This window comes from Apodemus sylvaticus, chromosome 20, assembly GCF_947179515.1.
Source record: "Apodemus sylvaticus chromosome 20, mApoSyl1.1, whole genome shotgun sequence".
Taxonomy (NCBI): domain Eukaryota; kingdom Metazoa; phylum Chordata; class Mammalia; order Rodentia; family Muridae; genus Apodemus; species Apodemus sylvaticus.
In genome coordinates this window covers 26565948-26589907 of record NC_067491.1, presented here as the reverse complement: position 1 = coordinate 26589907, position 23960 = coordinate 26565948, and the positions used below count along the sequence as shown (strand labels likewise).

General features: G+C 36.1%; 1 protein-coding gene across 4 annotated transcripts in view; it reads right to left on the bottom strand.

Moving 5' to 3' along the window:
• The window catches only part of Otogl (otogelin like), a 165566-nt gene that overhangs the window by 8362 nt on the left and 133244 nt on the right, over positions 1-23960 (bottom strand). For all 4 annotated transcript variants that reach the window (XM_052165466.1, XM_052165469.1, XM_052165467.1 and 1 more), the window contains 16 exons: positions 23702-23751; positions 19954-20131; positions 18963-19105; positions 18681-18704; positions 18498-18590; positions 16499-16688; positions 13915-14129; positions 12299-12440; positions 10133-10318; positions 8918-9130; positions 8428-8532; positions 8081-8188; positions 6817-6918; positions 6330-6434; positions 6203-6243; positions 603-666 (listed from right to left, as the gene is read on the bottom strand). In XM_052165466.1, the coding sequence (XP_052021426.1) occupies positions 603-666; positions 6203-6243; positions 6330-6434; positions 6817-6918; positions 8081-8188; positions 8428-8532; positions 8918-9130; positions 10133-10318; positions 12299-12440; positions 13915-14129; positions 16499-16688; positions 18498-18590; positions 18681-18704; positions 18963-19105; positions 19954-20131; positions 23702-23751 (1959 nt within the window). The remainder of the gene's footprint in view (positions 1-602; positions 667-6202; positions 6244-6329; positions 6435-6816; positions 6919-8080; positions 8189-8427; positions 8533-8917; positions 9131-10132; positions 10319-12298; positions 12441-13914; positions 14130-16498; positions 16689-18497; positions 18591-18680; positions 18705-18962; positions 19106-19953; positions 20132-23701; positions 23752-23960) is intronic.

Sequence of the window (23960 nt, the reverse complement as noted above, 5' to 3'; positions counted from 1 at the left end):
GACATAAAAAACCTTTAAGCATTTTAACCAGTTGAAGAAATATTATATATTCTATGAAACACTAATATATACTAAGAAAATCTAATATTTCATGCTTTTATTTATTACTATATGTAAGTACACTGTAGCTGTCTTTAGACACACCAGAAGAGGACATCAGGTCTCCTTACACATGGTTGTGAGACACCATGTAGTTGCTGGAATTTGAACTCAGGACCTTCGGGAGAGCAGTCTGCTCTTAGCCACTGAGCCGTCTTACCAGCCCCCAATATTTCATGCTTTTAAATGCTAATACTTATCATAACACAATGAATGAAAAATATGTTCACAACTTCAAATAACATGTTTTAAAGTGATACAGAGAAAGATTCTAGTGTCCTCTTAAAAGTGCTATCATGAAAATAATTTCTTTTCTACCTTTTATTATCAGATTTCTCAGATATTTTGAGTTATTATGAACAAAAATTAATAGTTGCTTAAAAATACTCACAATTGAATTACTATGTCATATTTTTCAAAGAAAACATGTTAAATACACAAGTGCTAAACAGGCATCAATAATAAGCACATGTTATTTAAAAAGTATTTTTAAAAATATTTACCACAGAGATACTGTACACATCCACAGTCAGTCTGAAAGTTTTGATCTATTGTGGCAAATTCTCCCTATTAGAAAGAAATTATGTGACTTATCATGATCATTTTGAAAACAAACATTATGCATAATGGTACCCAGGTAGACATGTGGAAGATAGTTCACCAACCTACCAGTGAATACAATTTAGTTTGCAGTTCACTCAGGAAAAAAATCAATAAAAATGTAATTATGGATTATTCAATGCTTGTATGGAGGTAGGTGTTTTACATATTTATGTGTCAGAGTGTGTGTATGTTTTATGTGCATGAATGAGAATGTGCATGCATGTTGAAACCAGAGGGCAAAAGGTATCTCCTTTGACACCTCTCCATCTTACACATAAGGCAAGGTATCTCACGTCTCCTCAGAGCCCATTTGTCCACCTAGTCTAGGTAGCCAGCTTGCCCTAAAGATCTATCTTTCTCCTTATGTGCTGAGAATACAGGTGAGGTGGTTGCCTGGCATTTACATAGGCGCTCTGTTTCCTAACTCTGGGCTTTAACATTTGTAAGCTGAAGTTAACTACTGAACCATCTCCCAACCACTTTAATTTCCTTAGCTATCAAATCTGTTGATCCTAAGATTTTAAAGGGCAATGCAGTAGAGTCTAGGACAGTGTCTAATTGCCAACTCAGGAGCAACATATATAACTTAATTCACTCTATCAGTTATACTTTACCAATCTGTGCCTGGTTTTCCTCATCCACTAAACAGATACAATATAGCCACTGGACACTTAGTTTTGTAGAAAGAAAGAAATGGTCCAGTGTATATAATGAGGTCAGGATTGAGGTGACACAATCACCCACTTCCACCGTGAATACCGTAAAACCGGGAACTATTGGGAACCTTTTGCTATGACTGAGGCTCAAACCTCACCCTGTTGGAAATGATTTAGCATCCTCTAAGCAATTACAGGACTAGGCTTATATAGTCAAGTATTTATTGTAAACATTTCCTTTTCTATGGTGCCTTTAATCTTCATAACTCATATTAATAAAAGGAATTTGATTCTTCACATGAAGAATTTATTCTACAAAATTTATACTACTCTCTTATAGTTATTTCTTCCTGAGAACTAATATGTTACATTTTATGATGCTTTATAAATTATACTTTCATAAGTGTTAATTCATTTTCTGCTTTACGACTTTAATCTAAAGACAATGCCAACAAGATTGGTAATAAAAATCTTCTAATGGAATTTAAAAAAACAATTAATCAAATCAGTAGCTTTTCTCTACTCAAAGGATAAATGTGCTGAGAAAGAAATTAGGGAAATGACACTCCTCACAATAGTCATAAGTAATATAAAATATCTTGGTATGACTAACCAAGCAAGAGAAAGTTCTGTATGACAAAAACTTAATGTCTCTGAAGAAAGAAATTGAAGAATACCTCAGAAGATAGAAAGAACTCCCATGTTTACGGATTGGCAGGATTAACAGGGTAAAAATGGCCATCTTATCAAAAGCAATCTACAGATTCAATGCAATACCCATCAAACTTCCAACTCAATTCTTCACAGAGATAGAAACAACAGTTCTTAAATTTATCTGGAATAACAAAAAATCTAGGATAGCAAAAACTATTCTCAACAATAAGAGAATTTCTGGAAGAAATCACCATCCCTAACCTCAAGCTGTTCTACAGAACAATAGTGAAATAAAATAGCATGGTATCGGTACAGAGAAAGACAGGTAGATATAATGGAATAAATTTGAAAACTGAAAAATTAAACCTACACACCTATGGTCACCTGATCTTTGACAAAGAAGCCAAAACCATCCAGTGGGAAAAAAGACAGCATATTCAACAAATGGTGCTGACTCAAGTGGTAGTCAGCATGTAGAAGAATGCAAATTGATCCATTCTTATCTCCTTGTACAAAGCTCAAGTCCAAGTGGATCAAGTACCTCCAGATGAAACCAGATACATTGAATCTAATAGAAGAGAAAGTGGGGAAGAGCCTCAAACACAGCACAGGGGAAAATTTTGAACAAAACACCAATGGCTCAGGCTCTAAGATTTTCTATAGACAAATGGGATCTTATAAAATCAAAAAGCTTCTGCAAGGCAATAGGACAAAATAACAACCTACAGAAGAGGAACAAGTCTTTACCAAGCCTACATCTGAGAGAAGGCTAATATTCAATATATGGAAAAGCTCAAAAAGTTAGATTCCAGAGAACCAAATATACTAGCAGGTTTTGGCGAGGATGTGGAGAAAGAGGAACACTCCTCCACTGCTTGTGAGGTTGCAAGCTGCTACAACCACTCTGGAAATCAGTCTTATGGTTCCTCGGAAAACTGGACATGGCACTTCCCAAGGACCCTGCTATACCATTCCTGGGCATGTACCCAGAGGATTCCCCAGCATGTAATAAGGATACATGCTCCACTATGATCATAGCAGCCCTATTTATAATAGCCAGAACCTGGAAAGACCCCAGATGTCCCTCAATGGAGGGATGGATACGAAAAATGTGGTATATATATACACAGTGGAGTACTATTCAGCCATTAGAACAATGAATTTATGAAATTCTTAGACAAATGGATGGAGCTGGAAAACATCATCCTAAGTAAGGTAACCCAGTCTCCAAAGAACACTCATGGTATGCACTCACTGATAAGTGTATATTAACTTAGAACCTTGGAATACCCAAGACACAATCCACATATCAAATGATGTCCAGGAAGAAAAAGGGAGTGGCCCCTGGGTCTGGAAAGCCTCAGTGCAGCAGTATAGGGGAATACCAGAACAGAGAAGTGGGAAGGGGTGGATGGGAGAATAAGGGGAGGAAAGAGGGCTTATGGGACTTTCATGGAGGGGGGATTCAGGAAAGGGGAAATCATTTGAAATGTAAATAAAGAATATATCAAATAAAAAAGGGGGTACAGAGTGAAACAAAGAGTTGAAAAGAATTCTCAACTGAGGAATCTCAAATGGACAAGAAGCACCTAAAGAAATATTCAACATCCTTAGTCATTAGGAAAATGCAACTCAAAACAACCCTGAGATTTCACTCCATACCAATCAGAATGGCTAAGATCAAAAACTCAGGTGACAGCAGATGCCGGAGAGAAAGTGGAGAAAGAGAAACACTCCTCCACTTCTGGTGAGATTGCAAACTGGTACAAACACTCTGGAAATCAGTCTACTGTTTCCTTAGAAAATTGGACATAGTACTACCTGAGGACCCAGTTATACCACTCCTGGGAGCATGTATGCTCCAAAATACAATATGAACATATGTTCCACTATGTTCATAGCAGCCTTACTTATAATAGCCAGAAGCTAAAAACAACCCAGATGTCCTTCAACAGAGGAATGGATACAGAAAATGTGTTATATTTACACAATGGAGTACTATTCGGCTATTAAAAACAATGACTTCATGAAATTTACAGGCAAATAGATGGATCTAAAAATTACCATCTTGATTGAGGTAATCCAGTCACAAAAGAATACACATGGTATGTACTCACTGATAAGTTGATATTAGGCAAGAAGTTCGGAAGACCCAGGATAAAACTCACAGACCATAGGAAGCTTAAGAAGAAGGAGGACCAGAGTGTGGATGCTTCAGTGCTTCTTAGAAGGGGGAACAAAGTAATCATGAGAGGCAGAGGGAGGAAGGGACCTAGGAGGGAGATAGAGGGGAAGGAAAAAAGAGGGGCAGGATCAGGTTTGGGAAGGGACAGGGAAGCAATACAGAGGTTCAGGAAATTGAATGCAGATATACAGCAGGGAATTGGGGGTTGCTACTAGAAAGTCCCAGATGCCAGGAAAGCAAGATCCCAGGACCCAATAGGGATGGCATTAGCTGAAATAGTCAACAAAGGGGAGAGGGAAACTGTACAGACTACATCCAGAGGTTAGGCACAGCACACATCCCCATTGAGGGATGGGTCCACCCACCCATCTCAAAAATACTAACACAAAATTGTTCCTGTTTAAAGGAAATATAGGGGTAAATAGTGGAGTAGAGACTGAAGAAAAGGCCATTCAGAGACTGCCCCACCTGGGGATTCATCCCATATGCACCACCAAACCCAGATACTATTATTGATGCCAAGAAATACTTGCTGATTGGAGCCTGTTATAGCTTTCTCCTAAGAGGCTCTGCTAGAGCCTGACCAGTACAGATTGGATACTTGCAGCCAACCATTGGGCTGAGCATGGGGACCCCCAAAGGAGGAGTTAGAGAAAAGACTAATGAAGCTGAGGGGTATTGAACCCCATAGGAAGAACAACAATGTCAACCAAACAAACCCTTCAAAGCTTCCAGGGATTCAACCACCAACCAAAAAATACCCATAGAGAGCCCCATGGCTCCAGCTACTTATGTAGCAGAGGATTGACTTATATGGCATCAATAAGAGGGGAGGTCCTTGATCCTGTGGAGACTCCATGCCCCACTGTTGGGGGAATACTAGGGCAGTGAGGCAGTAGTGGGTGGGTGGGTGAGCTCCTTCATAGAAGCAGGGAAAGGGGGAAGGGATAGTAGGTTTGTAGAGGGAAAGCCGGTAAGGGAGATAACACTTAAAATGTGAATAAATAAGATAAGCAATCAAAAAGGAAAAAATAGAAACATAATTATTTTAAAAGCTATTCTAAATCCTTAGCATTCTCTGGTATAAAATATAACCTGAGCAATTATAGAGTTAAATGGTATTGACAATAAAATAGTGATGTCCAAAGAAGAAACCCATTGTGTGATACTATGCCTCATCAGTTTCCCAAAAGAGCTTGGGTCTTGGATGTCTGAATGGGATTTCTAAGAGTACACATTAAGCAAAAGAGGAAAATGGAAATGTAAGAATGCCTTTTTGGAAGACATTATCTGTTCTAATAAATGTGGACAGGGGTATATCTTCTTTTCTAAGCCTAATAGCATAAGATGAAGGTAGATATTTGATGGACAGCTATATAAAGTACTATTGGTCACACTCCATTAATAGTTATCATCAGCCACTCCTGTTGTTTTAGAATATTAACTCCTTGAAATATTTCTCTTTACATAGTAATAGATAACTCAAGGAAAAAAGAAAAGACAATAGTAATATGTTTATAACAATTTTTTCCTCTGTAAAGCACATATTGGAAGTACACTGTCTGGAAGAATTATTTGAGATGCCTTTCAATTAAAATAATGTTTTTAAAAGCAGAATATTAATATAATGTTAGTAGATTGAATTATCTATTAAATAATTATATATTATTTTATGTATCCTTTTTTGGGCATATCTTACTCTGTAACACTAATTGGTCTAGAACTCATCATGTAGACATACTGGCTTCAAATTCATAAAGATCTAGTTGCCTCTGCCTCACAAGTACTGAGATTAAAGATGTATAATCTCCATTAAATAATCACCATGAAAGGCTACTTTGTTAAATAAAATAAAAAAGGTTAACTATCATGTAATATAGTCTATGTCAACATAACATAACTAGAAAAGTTCTATTAAATTTGTAAAATTCAGAAATGAGGCAGATAAAAATAGAAGCTACTGATTTGAACAAAACAGTAAGGCAATAAAAACAAACATTCTTACCACTTCACATGTTGGCATGACAAGATTTTCACAGTTGCATTCTAGAAGGGCAGAAAACCAACATGGTTACCTGACTCAAAATACATCAACTCGTTATTATAAAACTTTGAGATAGAAAATGAGTTACCACAACGCCAGTTTGGGCAACATTGTCCAGACACATTTTCTTTCACCAGATTCATATCTTTTGCACACTCAAGTGATGGTGGAGGACAAAGATCTGGCTCACAAACTAGGAAGTAAAATCAAATGGGTAAAGATGAATCTCATGGATGTGCATTTCCTCATTAGTTAGCTGTCATTTCCAAGATGAGCACAGGTTCTAGCTCCCAGTGGTTGCACCTCCCACCTCCCACCTCCCACCTCCCACCTCCCACCTCCCATCTCCCACCTCCCACCTTCCACCGGCCTCATCTCCTGAGGATAGCATCAATGCCTGTTTAATCATGGTAACTGACCTTTTTAACTTAGCTCATCCAAGGAAGAACCTGCATTAACAGTGCCAATAATATACACCAGACCTCTTAAATACCTAACTATTTTTGGACCTTTCATAGAAACACTTAAATGTTTTAAAATAGTGTAAATGTCTTTAAAAAAAAAAACGGGCTTACCGCAGTAGAACTTAGGACAACATAAATGTGTAGTATTGAGATTAACCGTGAGGAATTCCCCATCAGTACATTGTGGAGTCGGTTCAGTGCATGTCTTACAAACTAAAAGTGAAAAAGCAAACGCCAAAGTCACACTATACTAAAATCAAATTAAGGATTAGTTCAGTTTATAATCTAAACCAAAATAGAGTATAATATGCTGATTGAGATGTAGGAAAATAACCCATAGCTCTTCTTTATTGCCTAAATGTGCAACTTTATGCTTTCTAAGTACAATGCAAACAATGGCATCTGTCAGAAATATAAGCCATTTACCTGCAGAACAATTCATTCTGATTGAAAACAAAACACCATTGATTAATTTACTACCTTTAATTAATTTTCTTCCCTTAGTCTTACAGTTGTGTTCAAGTTATGCACTGGGAACTTGTCCAGTCACCCCTCCCAGATCTGAAAAAGGTTCTGAGTGGCTCTGACAAACCTGTTCTCTGTGAAGAACATCCACAGAGTTCTTAGAGGCTGTTAATAAAGGGGCCTCAACCTGAGCAGACTTATGAGAAAACCCATGTCTGTCTAATCAGAATCTCTCTCTAGGGAATTTGAATGAGAAACGGAAGCACACTAGAAGAGGAAACTGATAGAGGTACCATCTCCTTTTCCTCTTGAGCATCTTTGTTTGAATTTAATCTAGCAATTCAGAGTCATGGAAACATAACAGAATTCTAAGAGATATCTTCTGATGTTTGGCATGATAATTTACTTAAATTGGAGGTGAGTCTGGAGTGGGGGTGGAGTTCTTCAGATTATTCACTCTCTAGTTCATCAAACAGAATACTTTCTGCTGGCTACATGCTAGATGTTTTATTATATCCTCTCTAGGGACCATCATAGCTCACACAGGTGATATGTAGAAATTAAGCTTTTTATGGTATTGCATGTCTTAGTACAGTGCATTATTCTAGTTGTGTCTTCTAGAAAAGCCTATGCTAAGGTTTCATTTTAAAAGATAGATATTTGCCACATTAAAAGAAAGTCTTGGTTCCATTATATTAACTATGTTTGCACAGGTACTGAGAGTTTTGTTGATGGACTAAGTACTGTCCTTAGTAATATTTTATTTACTCGGCTTTCTACCTTTCTTGCTCAATTCACTTCCTACTATATGACATAATGCTGCTTGCCAAAAGTCCCATGAAATTCACAGCAAATAGATGTTCCCCATTTCCTTACTCTTCTTACTGCAATGTATCTTGAGAGCACTCACCGCACGAAGGGTAGAAACAGCAAGGTTCTCCTTGTCGAACCTGAAGCACAAACTGATCATCTCTGCAAACTGGTGTTGCAATATGGGGACATCTCAACGTATCACATTCTGCAGAATCACAAATATGTTAGAATATTTGTAAGAGTGAGACAATGGGATGGATCAAAATAAGATAATACCATTTTTTTTTCTGTTTGAGAGGCAATCTTAGCATAAAGGCATTTTTCAGAATTAGCAACTTCACAATCTTTTATGATAAGTCCATCCTTAGATACCCACTGGAAGAGGATCTAACCAGTGATTCAGCATGGACAGTTAGCTTTACTTTCCCTCATAGATTAACTTACCACATACATACTGTGGGCAACAGGAGAGAGCACTATAGCCAACGGTCAACTTCTGGCTACCTGTGCAGATCGGGATGGTCCTGTCACACAAAGTCATGTCACAGCCTAGAAATAAACAGCAGTGTGTTACGATTCTACGGAGTGCAACTGGATCTTAAGATGCCAACTCGGGGTGGGCAACTGGCTCAGTCAAATGTGGTTTTGCTCTGCAATGAAGCCCATGCAGCCCCAAACTGGGAAGAATATACAAAGCACCTGCTCCAAGGATTCTCTGGTATCTCTTATTTGTCACGAGTCAGAGATTCAGAGTCCCACCTTTTGTTCTAAGTTGCTATGTATTATTAATATTTACTGGCAAGTTGTCTTTACATGTGTTCACACAATTTGCTTTGAACAGAATGTCCTTCATGGAAGTACTTCGTTGCTAACCTGACATGTTTTTCAGACTGGGTATCATGCCCGTCTGCAGGGCTCCGGTTGACATACATACCACAGACTTCTTTAGAACAGCAGGTTATCTTATCAACGATGCCCATGACCACTTCAGCTTCTCGTTCACAGATGGGGGAAGGCTCTTCTTCACAGACAGGCTCTACCGGAATGATGCTTCCATCCTCCAGACATTTGTAGAGGGCGCATTCATCAATGCCACCATTCCAAATCTCCCCAGCACTGCGAGGGTGGTCTTCACTGTCAGTGCATACTTTAAAAGACCAACAATGTTATAATGTTAGTTCATTTACAACTGTGCACTAGAGCAAGCCAAGTCATGATGGTGGTTTTTTCAAGTTTTTTCTTTTTCTTTTCTTTTTTTTTTTTTTTTTAGACAATACCTTGATCAACCAATATAGCAACAAGTCATGCATCTAGACTTTAGCAGATTCCTCTTTTTCTTTCTTTGGTTAATACACTGTATTTTTCTTTAACCTAAATGAATATTTAACCAAAGTCCACAGAAATTATTATTATTTTCTGCAACCTTCCACATTCACATTCCTCAACGCAATTTTGTTTCTGAAAGTGCCCTTATATTTCTAATCTACCTACCCTTCCATTTAATTATTAACAAAATCACTTCTGTTCATGCCATAATTAGGATCCATGTGACTGACCAAGCGCTGTGTTGCATCTTTCTTTTTAAACTTGCCACAACAATGAAGATAAAATACTAAAATTAACTTGAACATGAACTTAGAGTACTTAAGTGTTTTTCCTCTAGATCATAATGCTGTCTGCCATTTTCTGTTTACTCATTTTCTCAGGACACTGAATGCACTAAATGTTTTTTTTTTTTTAAATTACATTTTATCTGTCTGTTCTAACCTTCAGGACTAAGTACCATTAATTTCCTCATTTTATGGATACATAGCCTCAGAGTCACAAAGACATAAGTGGATCTCTACACAAAATAATTAGAACTTAATTTGATCCCACAAAATACTTTAATTTACCTTGTTTTTCCTAGGTATTAACACACATATGCACACACACACACACACACACACAAAGATTGAAGTCCATCACCACAAAAGAGCCTAATTTTAACTCCAACTGAAGTGATATTAAAAGCAAACTATGATTTTATTTCCTCCCAATGCCTGGGTCATCTTGGATTAATTTCCCTCAACATGCATTACTAATATCTAAAAGATATATTGTGAGATTGCTGCATCACTGAGCAATCATTTTATGCTCCAGGCCTTACCACATTCCTTCTCTGGGATGCACAGAGCTTTATCTGGCCGGTGAAGAATGGTTCCATCCTTGCACACACAGTCTTCTCTCAAATTCAGACATGAGGAGTGTCCGTAGAACCATTTGTTGAGACACGTTCTTGCTTCACATGGTCTCACACAGGGCTGATATTCCTTTCCCTCTGGACAGCTCAGAGCTGTAGACAATAAAGTGTAATATTTGTTTTTAATAACCAAGGTAACCTATGAAAATTCTGGTTGAGAGAGAAAGAAGCCTGTTTTACAGAGAGAAATTCTACATGTTTTAGTCTCTTTGAAGACTGTTTTTCATTTACTACAGAAGCACAAATAAAGGCATCATTCAAGTATCTAGGTGGCATTCAATATTCCAGTAGAAAGCATTCATTAATTGCTATTATATATATATATATGTGTGTGTGTGTGTGTGTGTGTGTAATATATATATATATATATATATATATATATATATATATATATATATTCCCCAATACTCAGTCCAAGTTAATTTCACACAAGTTAACTATTATAAAGTTCCTGCTCCATACAACCAGAGGACATATTATTTCTCTTCACAACACAGAAACACTCCTTAAATATGTAATTCAATCTAACTCAAAAAATAAAAAAACAAGAAAAATGCTTCCTATAGAGGTTAAATTATTTACTGCTGAGCAGTTTCTAAATGGTGTTTTAGAAAACTCTTGTCAATTTCCACTGCTCTTAAAAAGCCATGCTGCTCAAAAATGAATACTCAACTTGTGGAAGATAGCATAAATGGGTATGATCTTAATGGTGGACAATTTCACAGGGTCTAATGCGACTGAATCAGGAATGGAGATGCAACTGAATCAGGAATGGAGATACCCCTGGTAACACAGCAGACAGGAGAATGACACAAAGAAATGGATTGAGTTTCTGTAAGGCAAAGGACACCATCAAGAGGACAAATTGGCAACCAACAAATTGGGAAAAGATCTTCACCAATCCTACATCAGATAGAGGGCTAATATCCAATATATATAAAGAACTCAAGAAGTTAGACTCCAGAAAACCAAACAACCCTATTAAAAAATGGGGTACAGAGTTAAACAAAGAATTCTCACCTGAAGAACTTCGGATGGCAGAGAAGCATCTTAAAAAATGCTCAACTTCATTAGTCATTAGGGAAATGCAAATCAAAACAACCCTAAGATTTCATCTTACACCAGTCAGAATGGCTAAGATTAAAAATTCAGGAGGCAGCAGGTGTTGGAGAGGGTGTGGAGAAAGAGGAACACTCCTCCACTGTTGGTGGGGTTGCAAATTTGTACAACCACTCTGGAAATCAGTCTGGCGGTTCCTCCGAAAACTGGGCACCTTACTTCCAGAAGATCCTGCTATACCACTCCTGGGCATATACCCAGAAGACTCCCCACCATGTAATAAGGATACATGTTCTACTATGTTCATAGCAGCCCTATTCGTAATTGCCAGATGCTGGAAAGAACCCAGGTATCCCTCAACAGAAGAGTGGATGCAAAAAATGTGGTATATCTACACAATGGAGTACTATTCAGCCATTAGAAACAATGAATTCATGAAATTCTTAGGCAAATGGATGGAGCTAGAGAATATCATACTAAGTGAGGTAACCCAGACTCAAAAGGTGAATCATGGTATGCACTCACTAATAAGTGGATATTAACCTGGAAAACTGGAATACCCAAAACATAATCCACACATCAAATGAGGTACAAGAAGAAAGGAGGAGTGGCCCCTGGTTCTGGAAAGACTCAGTGAAACAGTATTCAGCAAAACCAGAACGGGGAAGTGGGAAGGGGTGGGTGGGAGGACAGGGGAAGAGAAGGGGGCTTGCGGGACTTTCGGGGAGTGGGGGGGGGGCTAGAAAAGGGGAAATCATTTGAAATGTAAATAAATTATATCGAATAATAAAAAAAAGAAAAAAAAAGAAAATAAATTAAAAAAGGAAAAAAAAACAAAGAAATGGATTGCTTTTTATGTCTAAGGTTTAGTGATACCATGTGCTCTGTGTTGTTTCCCCTTCTTCCATTCACTTTAGATTTACTGAGTTATTTTATGACAAGAGATGAAAGGAAGAAAGGATTGCAAAGAGAAGAACATTCTATAATGCTTAGAATCCTTCACTGTTAACTTACGGCAATAGTCAGGCGTGCGCCACTGAATGCAGATATCAAACTTGTTGCACAGAGCTACATAGGCAGAGATTGCATCGCATTCATAGCTCCAGAAGTAGGTGTAATTGATCCACATTTTTTCACAGAAGTCCCTTGGCGAGACCTAAAGATGCATTTTACCATATAACGAATTATGTCATTTTTGTCTTTCTTAAAGTCCATGAGCTAATCCAAAACCGTTTGACAAACCAGGAAGAGCATGCCCTTGGTGCCAGTACATGGGATACAGAGGCAGGAAGATTGATGCACGTTTGGGGCCAGCCTGGTCTACATGACAAGTCAAGTTAGCCAGGCCTATACAGTGATACTCTGCTTCCATAAAGCCAAAATAATCAAAGTAGTAAATTAATTTCATTGAAGTTCCTCCTAAATCTCAGTTTTTCAAAATAAATATTTTTGCCATGACAAAATAAACTTTGAAGAAGAAAATGAACTGATAATAGCTTTAAATAGATTTGAATAATAAAAAGTGCATTTGTGCATGCATTTAAAATATTTAAACATTTCATGTTTACAATTCATTTAAATTTTGAAGTAAACTAACCTCCAGAAAGACTACTTTTGTGCACTTGGAGTCCTTTGTGCATCCCCCAGGGAACTCACAGTCCAGGCTGGCTACAGAATCTGCTCTTTTCTGTCTAGCACAGTCATGCTCCTTGATTTCCTTCCCAACTACAACTTCCTCCTCTTCTTCCTAGACTCCCCTTCACCTGCATCTAAGGCTTCAAATTGCCTTGGTATTCTCTTTGCATAGATTTTTATACCAAATATCCTCTTATATACATCATTTTCTGTGTCTAAATCTTTGTCTCCTCTGGCTTCTTGTGCGTCTACACAGCTCATATATGTGCACTCCCCTGAAGGCCTTTCCAAGGCTGGGTTCATGTGTATCTCCCTACCTTGTATTATAAATGTGTGTTAACAAATTCCTCTCCTTTTACATTTCTTGAAAGCCTAGGGATTGGTGCATCTCAGGATTCTAGTACAGTGCCTATTATATGCTAGAGTCACTAACTCCATTAAATGGCTTACAAAATTCTGTTCTACTTTGTCCTTTTTCTTTAAAAAGAAATATTTTGATTGACACAGAACTCTTAAAATTTTTACTAATTAGTTGAACTGAGAAATTGAAAGAGAAGAAAAAAGTCAATTAAACTGAGGAAACAAAGGAACACAAATATCAATTAAATTCACTAAGTGATTACCATGTTACAGCAATATACACCCTAGAATGTAGCATTATAGGAATGGACTAAAACTTCAGTGTCTGAAATTCTACACATGATTATCAAGTACCATTGATCTCATTCTGCTAGAGGAATTTATTTTGGAATAATTATATTTCCCTAAAATTTATACAATTCTAACAAAACATAAAAGAAAAGGTAGTAATTATCTTTCCTGTCCCTTTAAGTTCATAAAGAATAAGAGTCACTGAGCTTCTAATATACTGACAAAAGAATGGGAGAGAACTTACTCTGAGTAGAACAGCATGGCATGAATTGAGCCTACTGATACCATTTTTACCTCATAAACTCTAGTTCAAATGCTCTTGTTTCTGGCGGCCTTTAACTTACTTTGTCATGGCATGGAATGAATCCTTCTCTGTTCAATAACTCGATGCAATGGCTGCAGTCATACTCAGTACAATTCCTCACAGGCCTTCTCATTGTCACTTCAAGTGATTTCTCAATTTCCCAGCTCCCGATAAATAACTCTATGTCTTCCATGTTGGTAATGATGGTGCCATTCTGCATCCGGAGGTCATCATCTGGATTGTCATTGCAAATTCCTTGAAAGGACATGCGGCTTTTAGATGGCAAAGAATTTCACTATCACCAAACACAGGTGATGCAGCTAAATAGGCTTAATATTTTCTTTTAAAGAGATGAATAATTGATTTGAATGAGATTATAAACAGCTGAATTTGGGTATCCTTTGACTTTAGCGTTGATATAACCTTTAATTTATGACTGTTTTAATAAATTATATGTTAAATAAATATGAAGAAAATCTTGTATATGAAGATTCTGTCCCTACAGTCTTTATGTTAAAATAAATTATATATTTCATAGAACAGCAAATATTTTATGAATGAATTACAGTCTTCCATACTCCAAGGAAAACATCATATAAACATATTGTTCTGTTACCTATGTCATGACATAACTCCAGGAATAGATCATTATGGTGGTTAGTACTAAGTGTTGACTTAACAGAATGTTGCATTATCTAAGAAATAACTTATAAACACACCTTCCAGAAATGGTCTAGCCTTTGTGCATATCTGTGAGAAAATACATGGCCTGAGTTTATTGACGTGGGAAGATCCACAATAAAGTTAAAGGCACTGTTCCCTGTTCTTGGGTCCTAGACTAACTAGAAAGAACAAAGGAAAGTGAGCATGACCATTCATCACTCTCTGCTTCCTGACTGTGACTATAGTGTAGCCAGATGCTTCAAGCTTCTGGCATTTTAAGTCCCTGCCATGGTGTGCTACAATATTCAACTATGAATCAGAATAAATATTTTCCTTTAATTTGCTTTTGTTGAGATATTTTAAAGCAGCAATAGATGAAGAAATTGAGAGAATTTTGGTTGGTATAATCCTAATTGATAATACGGATATAAACAGTAAGAGCTGATGGCAGTCACTTGAGGAGCAAAGATATATTCAATATTAAGGACATCACTATCAGTGTTTGAACTAGGATTGGTGATTAGAGCTAATCTTTCTTCCAAGTATTCTGACTTATTAGAATACTGACACATTAGTTTACTCTTCATCAGTGGAGTGTAAACCCAAGCAAAGTATAGAGAAATGCCCCCCAGGGCTCTGAATAAACTTCACCCAAATCCACCCCACATTAGCCTGTCATTTTTCTTAATTCTCAGGACTTTATGCCACAAAATATGTGAATTAAACATTTTCTTTAAATATTGAATTATAATTCCAAATCGGGACTATCAACATGAATAAATGTTGCTGGCTTCTGTAGATTATGTCATACATCGAAAAAGTCTCAGTTCTTTCTTTTTTCACTAATTAATTAATTAATTAATTTACTTTATACCCCAATCCCTCCTCTGTCTTTTTTATATCAAAACTTTTATATTCAGAGATAGTGCTAAAATATGCTTTAGTTTCAAATATATTTCAAAAATATTTTTACTTTATCTACCATGCAAGACTACTATGGAGAAGTTGATGCCAACAATAGTGTCACATGACTGGCACAAAGGTAACCCTAGTCTCTTCAATATACTGCTTACTTAAAATCTAGCTAGCCAAATGACTAGCTTCATAAGAACAAAATATCATGAAAATCAAATAGAAACCAATCCACATACAAGAGGTGAATTGTACAAATAAATGTAAGTTCCCAAAGTTAACTTTACTCAATAACTATTATTTTTATACACAATAATAACTGTTTCTAGAATAACATTATGTCATCATAGATGTTTGTGTGACTTTAAAAATATTATCAGTAGTTATACTTAGCAAAATAATAATGTAGATACAGTTCAAAAATGTCATGTATTTGTATCACATCACTGTGAAGGGTCGTTACGTTGAACTTTCAAAGAGACACCAGATCTATTTTCAAATTTTTGTTATATGTCTAGATTGACTTATAATTCCTTATGTGTGTGTTAAATATTATAATAGTAAGTCTCTGAATAATGGCAATCACAAACTGTATACTTCATAATAAAACCGATATGTATATTTAAAACAGTGAACTCTTCCAAATATCCAGATTTTAGACATAGAAATACAAGAAAGAAGCAAATATATAAAAAGCCTCTAACTTTTGTGTATCTTATTTTTATCACATAAATTAAGATAATCCAGGGACTATTTTCTTAATGTAGGCTATAATTAAGTAAATTAAAATATAACTAACAATTTATGAATGTTACCTAAACATGTGTTACTACAAGTACATAGTACAATAAGATCCACAACCACTGTGCATTTAAATAGAATATCTAACTTGAAATACCTTTGTTGAAAGTCCTTGCTTTCTAAAGTATTTACATGTAGAATTAAAAATAAAAATGAAATGATAAGTAGTCTATTTTGGTCAAAAACAATGTAGTTTAAGAAGGAAAATATATTTTTTAAAAATGAGAGATTTCAAAATCAGTGCTTACCACATAGCCCTTCTGTATAAGATGACAAGTTAAACTGGGGTCCAAAGTGAATGTCTATGATTCCTGTAAGGTGAGCCCACTTTATGATTAAGCCAGCAGGAGTAGTAATCACATACATTGTTCCAGAATCTTCTATGAACAATTCATGACTTGAAAAGGGCAAAGGCACAACAATAGAATCCACATCTACCTAGAATAACATATGTATAGCCCTTAGGAGAATATTTCTTAAAATATAGAAATTAAAATCAGGATTTTATATAATACTATGTGTTTTAGTATGTAAAATTTTACTTATATGTCATCCCACACCTTCTGATATCTTCCAGTCTCTCTTGTTGATGCTTTACTATGCCTTAATTTATGCAGTATTATCTCTTTATATTTTATTTTTCATGAAAAGTAATTTTGTCTTATATGTTTTGTCTTATATGCTTTCATCAGATCCCATCAATATATAGTGATCAGACCATGATTTATTAATATTAATTTAAGCTAGAGATTCTTTTTCTTCAAAATCACAATTGAAGAGGAATAATGTTCAAAGAATCATCTATCAAACAAAGTTTAAGAGTATCAGTGATTCTACTTTATTGGTTTTGTATTGAGTATGAACTTAATCTTCAGCATATTCATTTATAACATTAAGGTAGGAAGGCCAAGGAGATGATACTTTGAAAAACAGTGGTATGATATCATTGTAGTGATATGAGCTGTAAGTAACAACAATTTTGGTAAAGTTACATCTCACCAATCTTCTGGTTCCTCATCTTTGTATCCTACTCCTGTGGCCTCTTCTACTCCCTGCTTTCCTCTGACTCTTTAAGACTTTGAGAGTCACCTCGTCCACACTAGCCTATTTGGCCTTCTCTGTGTCATTTCCCTTCTGACTTTCTCTGATATTTTACTCATAATTGTATCCTGAACCTCCTACTTTCCAACCACTAGGCATGCATATAAAACCCACACAACTGCATGCTAATTGAGATCAAAATCAGTGTAATGATATCACCTTTATTACCTATAAGAATATTTTTTATTACTGAACAAATGACCAGCAATTGGCCAGGAATAAGCTCAAATGGGGGAAAAAGTAATCCCCTACATTTAAATGCTCAAAATAGTAGCACTGACTATATTTGAGGTTATTTATTATATAATATATCAACTTAAAATAAAATTATGCAAATTCCATCATCTAAAAGTTAGCATCTCTGCATATTTTAGGTTTTACTTAGTTAAACCCTATCATATTTACATTAATTTTAATATTACTACATCCAAGAACCTATCAGACTGTGGTAACTGAGTAATTGTGCCTAGAAAGCAAGTTTATAAGCCATTCTTGTGAAACAAAAATGTCGTACATTTTCTCTTATTCTTTTGAATGACTCATTCAGACCTGAATGATATATCCAACCAACAGCTCAGCTTCACTTGTTAAACAGATTCCTTTGGATTAGAAATCTTCCTATAAAATCACTCAATTCCTTTTGAGCATTTTATAATTTTGTTGCATACACTTAGGTTATTGCAATAAATGTAAATATGGTATTTTTCTGTTTTAGTAGTGGTGTCAATACTTCCAAAGAAGCTAGTCAACCTGCCCTTCTCATGTGTTCTTTCATGGCAGGCTCTTTCCTACTACTGTTTCCTGTATTGTGTTTGTCCCTTTACATCCATTTTTTACAATTTGACTTGAAGCATGAACTCTGGAAGAAGGGACTTGGTGACTCATACACCATCTGAGAGTGTTGGCAGGTTTAACTTGGCCCTTCTTTATTCTCATGGAGGATAAGTATTAGAAATTACTTCATATAAGTGGAGGGAAAATATCAAACTATTAAATACATCTTTTAACTTTCCATAAAAAGAATATTTATCCATGTGAATAATAAATATACATTGATACATTTAATCCCTTACTCCATGGAAATGAATGCTTTGTATGGTTTCCTATTCTAATCCTATGTGAGGACATTTTGTTGTATTTTCTTACCTTTCTTGCCATTCTGTTGATAAGTATTTTATGTATAGATGTTGTCACATTTAGCTTCTTAAAACAAAGTCCTGAGATTCTTCCAAAAGAAGCCTTCATTTAGAAACAAATAAGAACTTTATGATGCTAAAGAGTTTCAGTGATAAGCAAAATGAACTTACTAAATTACTTGCAAATACTCACTGGCTTTTTAAAGGCATGTCCATTCTGGGGGAATAAAGTATAAAGAAAAAAACAAATTTAAATTAAATACATTAATTGTCCTTCCAAACTGTAAGAGTTATATTATAAATCTATTATAATACTTTTACATGAAAAGTCATTGGTTTCAATACTAGGATACTAGGCTTCAATATTAGGATACTTGGTTTCAATACTAGGAGCAATATTAGGAATCCTGGATATCACAATGTACAGGAGCTCCAGATTTAGGAAGAAGTAACAACTAGATGAATTGCAACCTACCTGATTCATGGAGCATTTGTCGATGTGAACAACTACGACTTCCCCAGGGATTCTTACTAAGATATAAGAAGCCATGCTGGACAGTGCCGCACTGTTCCCATCAAATGTAATGATGCTCAGCTCTGACAACATGGAGCACCGACCTAAGGCACAACAGTGCACAGCAGAGGCTGTTAAAGTACTATCCGAGTCTTTAAACTAATTTTTTCTTGTCAAAATATACCTTCCTCCCAACTCCTCTCTTACTCTCCTGCTCTGTGATGGTTCATTGCATTGTTTTCATGTGTATGTTTATGTGCATGCATCCGTGCACAAGTGCATGTATGTCCCGTTTCTCTTAATTGGGATTTGCTATGTAAGCATGGATAGGGAATTATTTCCTTGGGTGTGGATAATGTATAAGTGACCACATTACTGAGAAATATGACTTCCTCTTGCCTGTAACTTACAGCTCTCTGTGGAGAAGATAAGAAAGGATGGAGAGAGGGACTTTTAACTAAGGAACATTATAAGATATATTATATAATATATAATTGTAATTTTATATATTATAAATTTATAAAAGGTATAAAGTTATTTTAAAATACATTTTTTAAAACATGAGTTATTCAGACCTACTCTGGGGACCAGACCAGAAAATCTAGTGATGGTATCTAGCACTCTGCTGTAGCAAGTCCTCCATGAGATGCTGAGACCTGCAATAGGTAGAGCATGATCACAGCCAACTACAAGATCTATTATTCTAGTCGTACAAGGCCTGCCAATGTTACTTCAAGTTTTTTTTTTAATTTTTTTAAGGCACATATACACACATCTTGGGTTTGTGTTTGACAAAAGCAACCCAAAAAGTCATATAGGAAGAACTGAATCACACATCAAATAAAGAAATGTGAAAAGCAATTGCTTGGTCTGGTAACATAAGCTCAAACAAAACAAAACAAAAAATCTCAAGATTGTTCTCTGATTCACCATATAAGAAATGCAAACCTACAAGGACATTCCCACTCAGGACAGCATATGTCAGTGTTCACTTGAACAGGCCATCCTCGGAACCCACAGTCTGGCATTTCCAGGTCCTTTGGGCAATTCAGAGACCAGTTGTAAAAGGTCCACTCCATGTTAAGGCAGATATATTGGCTACAGTTATAAACAGGATCAAATTGTTGAGGCTGTCAATAAAAGAACCAAATAAGTTAAGTATATATATATATATATATATATATATATATATATATATATATATATATATCCACAGTTGTTTGATATCTATGAAGGATTATAATTTCTTTCTTTCTTTTTTCTTCCTTCCTTCCTTCCTTTCTTTTTTAATGAAGGCTTGAAGGTAACCCAGGCTTCCTTTGAACTCAGTAAATAGACAGGTGAAGTTGACCTTTAACACTTGATCCTCTTGCCTCCGTATCCCACATGCTATAATTGCAGACATATGTCACCAAGCTGACTTTGGGAACTTCTGAATTTGCTGAATTTATACTTGCAATGCCTTCAGATCTTCCCTTTGATCCCACTCCATTAACTCCACCCTTTCAGCTATTCAACACAAAAGTCTTAAAACTCTTGATAATTCTGTTATTCACGTCTCATGTCTAATTCCGCCCAACGTGTGAAACCTCTGCCTTTCAATAAGATCCAGTGTTTAGTCATTTGTCAGCATTTCCACCACCACCCCATTGAGGCTACTATCTGCAGTGCCTGAGATGCTAGCCGGCTCTGTTGCCCTTTACAGTCCTTTATAACCCACAGATAAGATGTCACCAAACGGATTCTGAAACAATTTGGGAGATATGATTTTTTTTATGCTTACAAACCTACACTGACTTCCTAAGTCACTTAGAAGAAAACCACAGACTTTATAAGAATCTTCTTACTCAATGGTGCTTTACTTCCTGCTTTGTTCTTCCCTTGCTCCCTGCTCTCCTAGTCATGCCTTAGCTCTATCATTTATGCTAGACACAGTTTAACCTCAGGGTCTTTGTGTTTCTGTGGATGCCACCTGAACACAATGAACACTTGGCCTGATGGGGGTGCTTGACAAGCACTAGCAGAATAAGTAACTAAGGAAAATTTGGAACACCTGAGAAGTGAGGCACGGTCTTCTCAACTCACCTGAAAAATAGTGGTTCTACAGGTCAACTGGTGTCACCTTTTTTGGTTATGGTATATCAATGCTTTGCATAGAGTCTCACATTCAGTATCTACACAATATATATTTTTAAGAATCATTGATTTATGGAGAAGCCCCAGCAGATAATTCTATTTTTTGTTTTTTTAATGGAATAAAGCCTGATTAATGGTTCAATTTCTATTAGTGGGAATATAACATAGACACATCAGAAGATTAAAACAAATTCTCAAATTGTGGTAAATGGACGCACTTAAAGAAATTTTTTGTTCACTTCAGTATATTTTATTGAGTGAAAATGTAGAAAACACAGGCTCTGGGCATGGAATATATTTCTGCAACAATGTTTAAACACCTGAGAGTTTATTTTGCAAAGCCCAGAGAAAGTCCCAGAACAAAACAAAACAAGAGCAGGAGGCTGCACTCCTATGCCCCACATTTGGGTGCCAGTAGCTTTCTACTTGGTAAACATTTTTTGCAACTCACTGTTCTAATCAGAAGTGCCATTTTTTTTTTATGTCTACCAGAACTGATTCTTTCTACCTGTGGTTACAAGTGTTCTCCAAACTTCACACTTTATCTTTTTTTTTTCTCAAGATTATCACATTTTATTGGTAAAATTTCTTCTATTATTTCACATATTTTTCAAGAATAACTAGAACACACTCCAAATATCCTTTGTTTATATAAATCATAATTCCTGTGCACTACAAAAGTAGATTATATTTAAGTTTTGTAACTAGAAGACATCATAAAATGGCATTATCTCCTTTCTATTATAGTGTATCTGGAGGTACAGACTACCTGTGTTAATATTGATCAGAGAGTTCACGTGTTGCCTTTCTGAGCACCCATTATGAAGTTCTCTCTCAGCTTTTCAACTAACTGTCTTAGCAGGCATTGAAGTTAATTGCTTATATTGATTATCTATCTCACTAAGTGTTGAGACATTAATTTTTTTCTTTTTTATTCGATATATTCTTTATTTACATTTGAAATGATTTCCCCTTCCTGGATCCCCCCCTCCCCAAAAGTCCCAGAAACCATCTTCCCTCCCATCAAAAGGACAAACAGCAACCAACATATTGGAAAAAGATCTTTACCAACCCTACATCCAACAGAGGGTTAATATCCAAGATATACAAAAAACTGAAGAAGGTAGATGCCAGAGAGCAAAATAACCCTATTAAAAATGGGGTACAGAGCTAAAAAAAAAGAATTTTCACCTGAGGAATATCGAGTGGCTGAGAAGCACCTAAAGAAATGTTTAGCATCCTTAGTCATCAGGGAAATGCAAATCAAAACAACTCTGAGATTTCACCTCACACCAGTCACAATAGCTAAGATCAAAAACTAAGGAGAAAACAGGTGCTGGCAAGGATGTGGAGAAAGAGGAACACTCCTCCACTGCTGGTGGGGGGTGCAAGCTGGTACAACCACTCTGGAAATCACTCTGGTGGTTCCTCAGAAAACTGGGCATGATACTACCAGAGAACCCTGCTATACCACTCCTGGGCATATACCCAGAGGATTCCCCAGCATGTAATAAGGACATATGCTCCACTATGTTTATAGCAACCCTATTTATAATAGCTAGAAGCTGCCAATGTCAGATGTCCCTCAACAGGGGATTGGAGACAAAAAAATGTGGTATATTTACAGTATGGATTACTATTAAAAACAATGAACTCATGAAATTCTTAGGCAAGTGGGTGGAACTGGAGAATATCATCCTAAGTGAGGTAACCCAATCACAAAAGAACACACATGGTATTCACTCACTGGTAAGGAGATATTAGCCCAGAAGCTCAGAATAACCAAGACACAATTCACATATCAAATGATGCCCAAGAAGAAGGAAAGAGAGGCCCCTGGCCCTGGAAAGGCTCAGTGCAGCAATGTAGGGCATTACCAGGACAAGGAAGTGGGAAGGGGTCTATTTTTTATTTTTATTCAAAATATATTTTCATGCAATGTATTCTACTTTATGGTTTCCTCTCCCACAACCCCTCTGAGATCATTCCCACTTTCCTTCCAACCCAAATCCATATCCTTTCTTTTTCTCTTTAGAAAATAAATAGGCATCTAAAATTAATAATAATAATAATAATAATAATAAGCAAACAAACTGGAATAGGACAATTCCTTCTCAAGAAATCATTCTATTTTTTACTTACCTGTTCCTTTGTTTTTCTTATTGCAGCCAGAAATTAATTATTAAGAATCAGCTGAGATAAAAGGATACAGTTGTGGACAATAGAGATGTATCAATCAGGAAAGTTTTTGCTTTTCAAGCATAAAACCTGAGCTCAGGCCCTAGAATTTATGCTAAATAGCTCAGCAAAGAGGAAGTCACTTGTAATCCTGTAGCTGGATCATGACATACGCATACATGTATGCACAACTAAACACACACACACACACACACACACACACACACTGAAATCACAGTTACAAAACTATAATGTATATTCTACATCATTTTTAGAAAATACCTCAGTGCTGTACCACAGGAAGTTTTGCTTTATATAGTGGTGATACTTGGACTTCTGTAAATGCTATAAGAAACAATGAACAGCTAAAAGACACACAGCCATACCTCACATTCCAAACCTGGGGTCGGTGTCATGTCTGAAGGAGTAGCCATGTCTGCATTTATAAAAAGTGAAAACACATAGTTGTTAGTGGGATGGGTGCCACCACAAGTGGATGATATATATGACTAAAAAGAAGCTAAGACATTGTACATAGATTATTTCCTTTGCTCTTCCCAAGTCTCAAGGAAGCAGATAAAATAATAAAATTAAGCCATTGACACACCTAATAAATAGTATGGGAAGATTCTAACTCAGGATTTC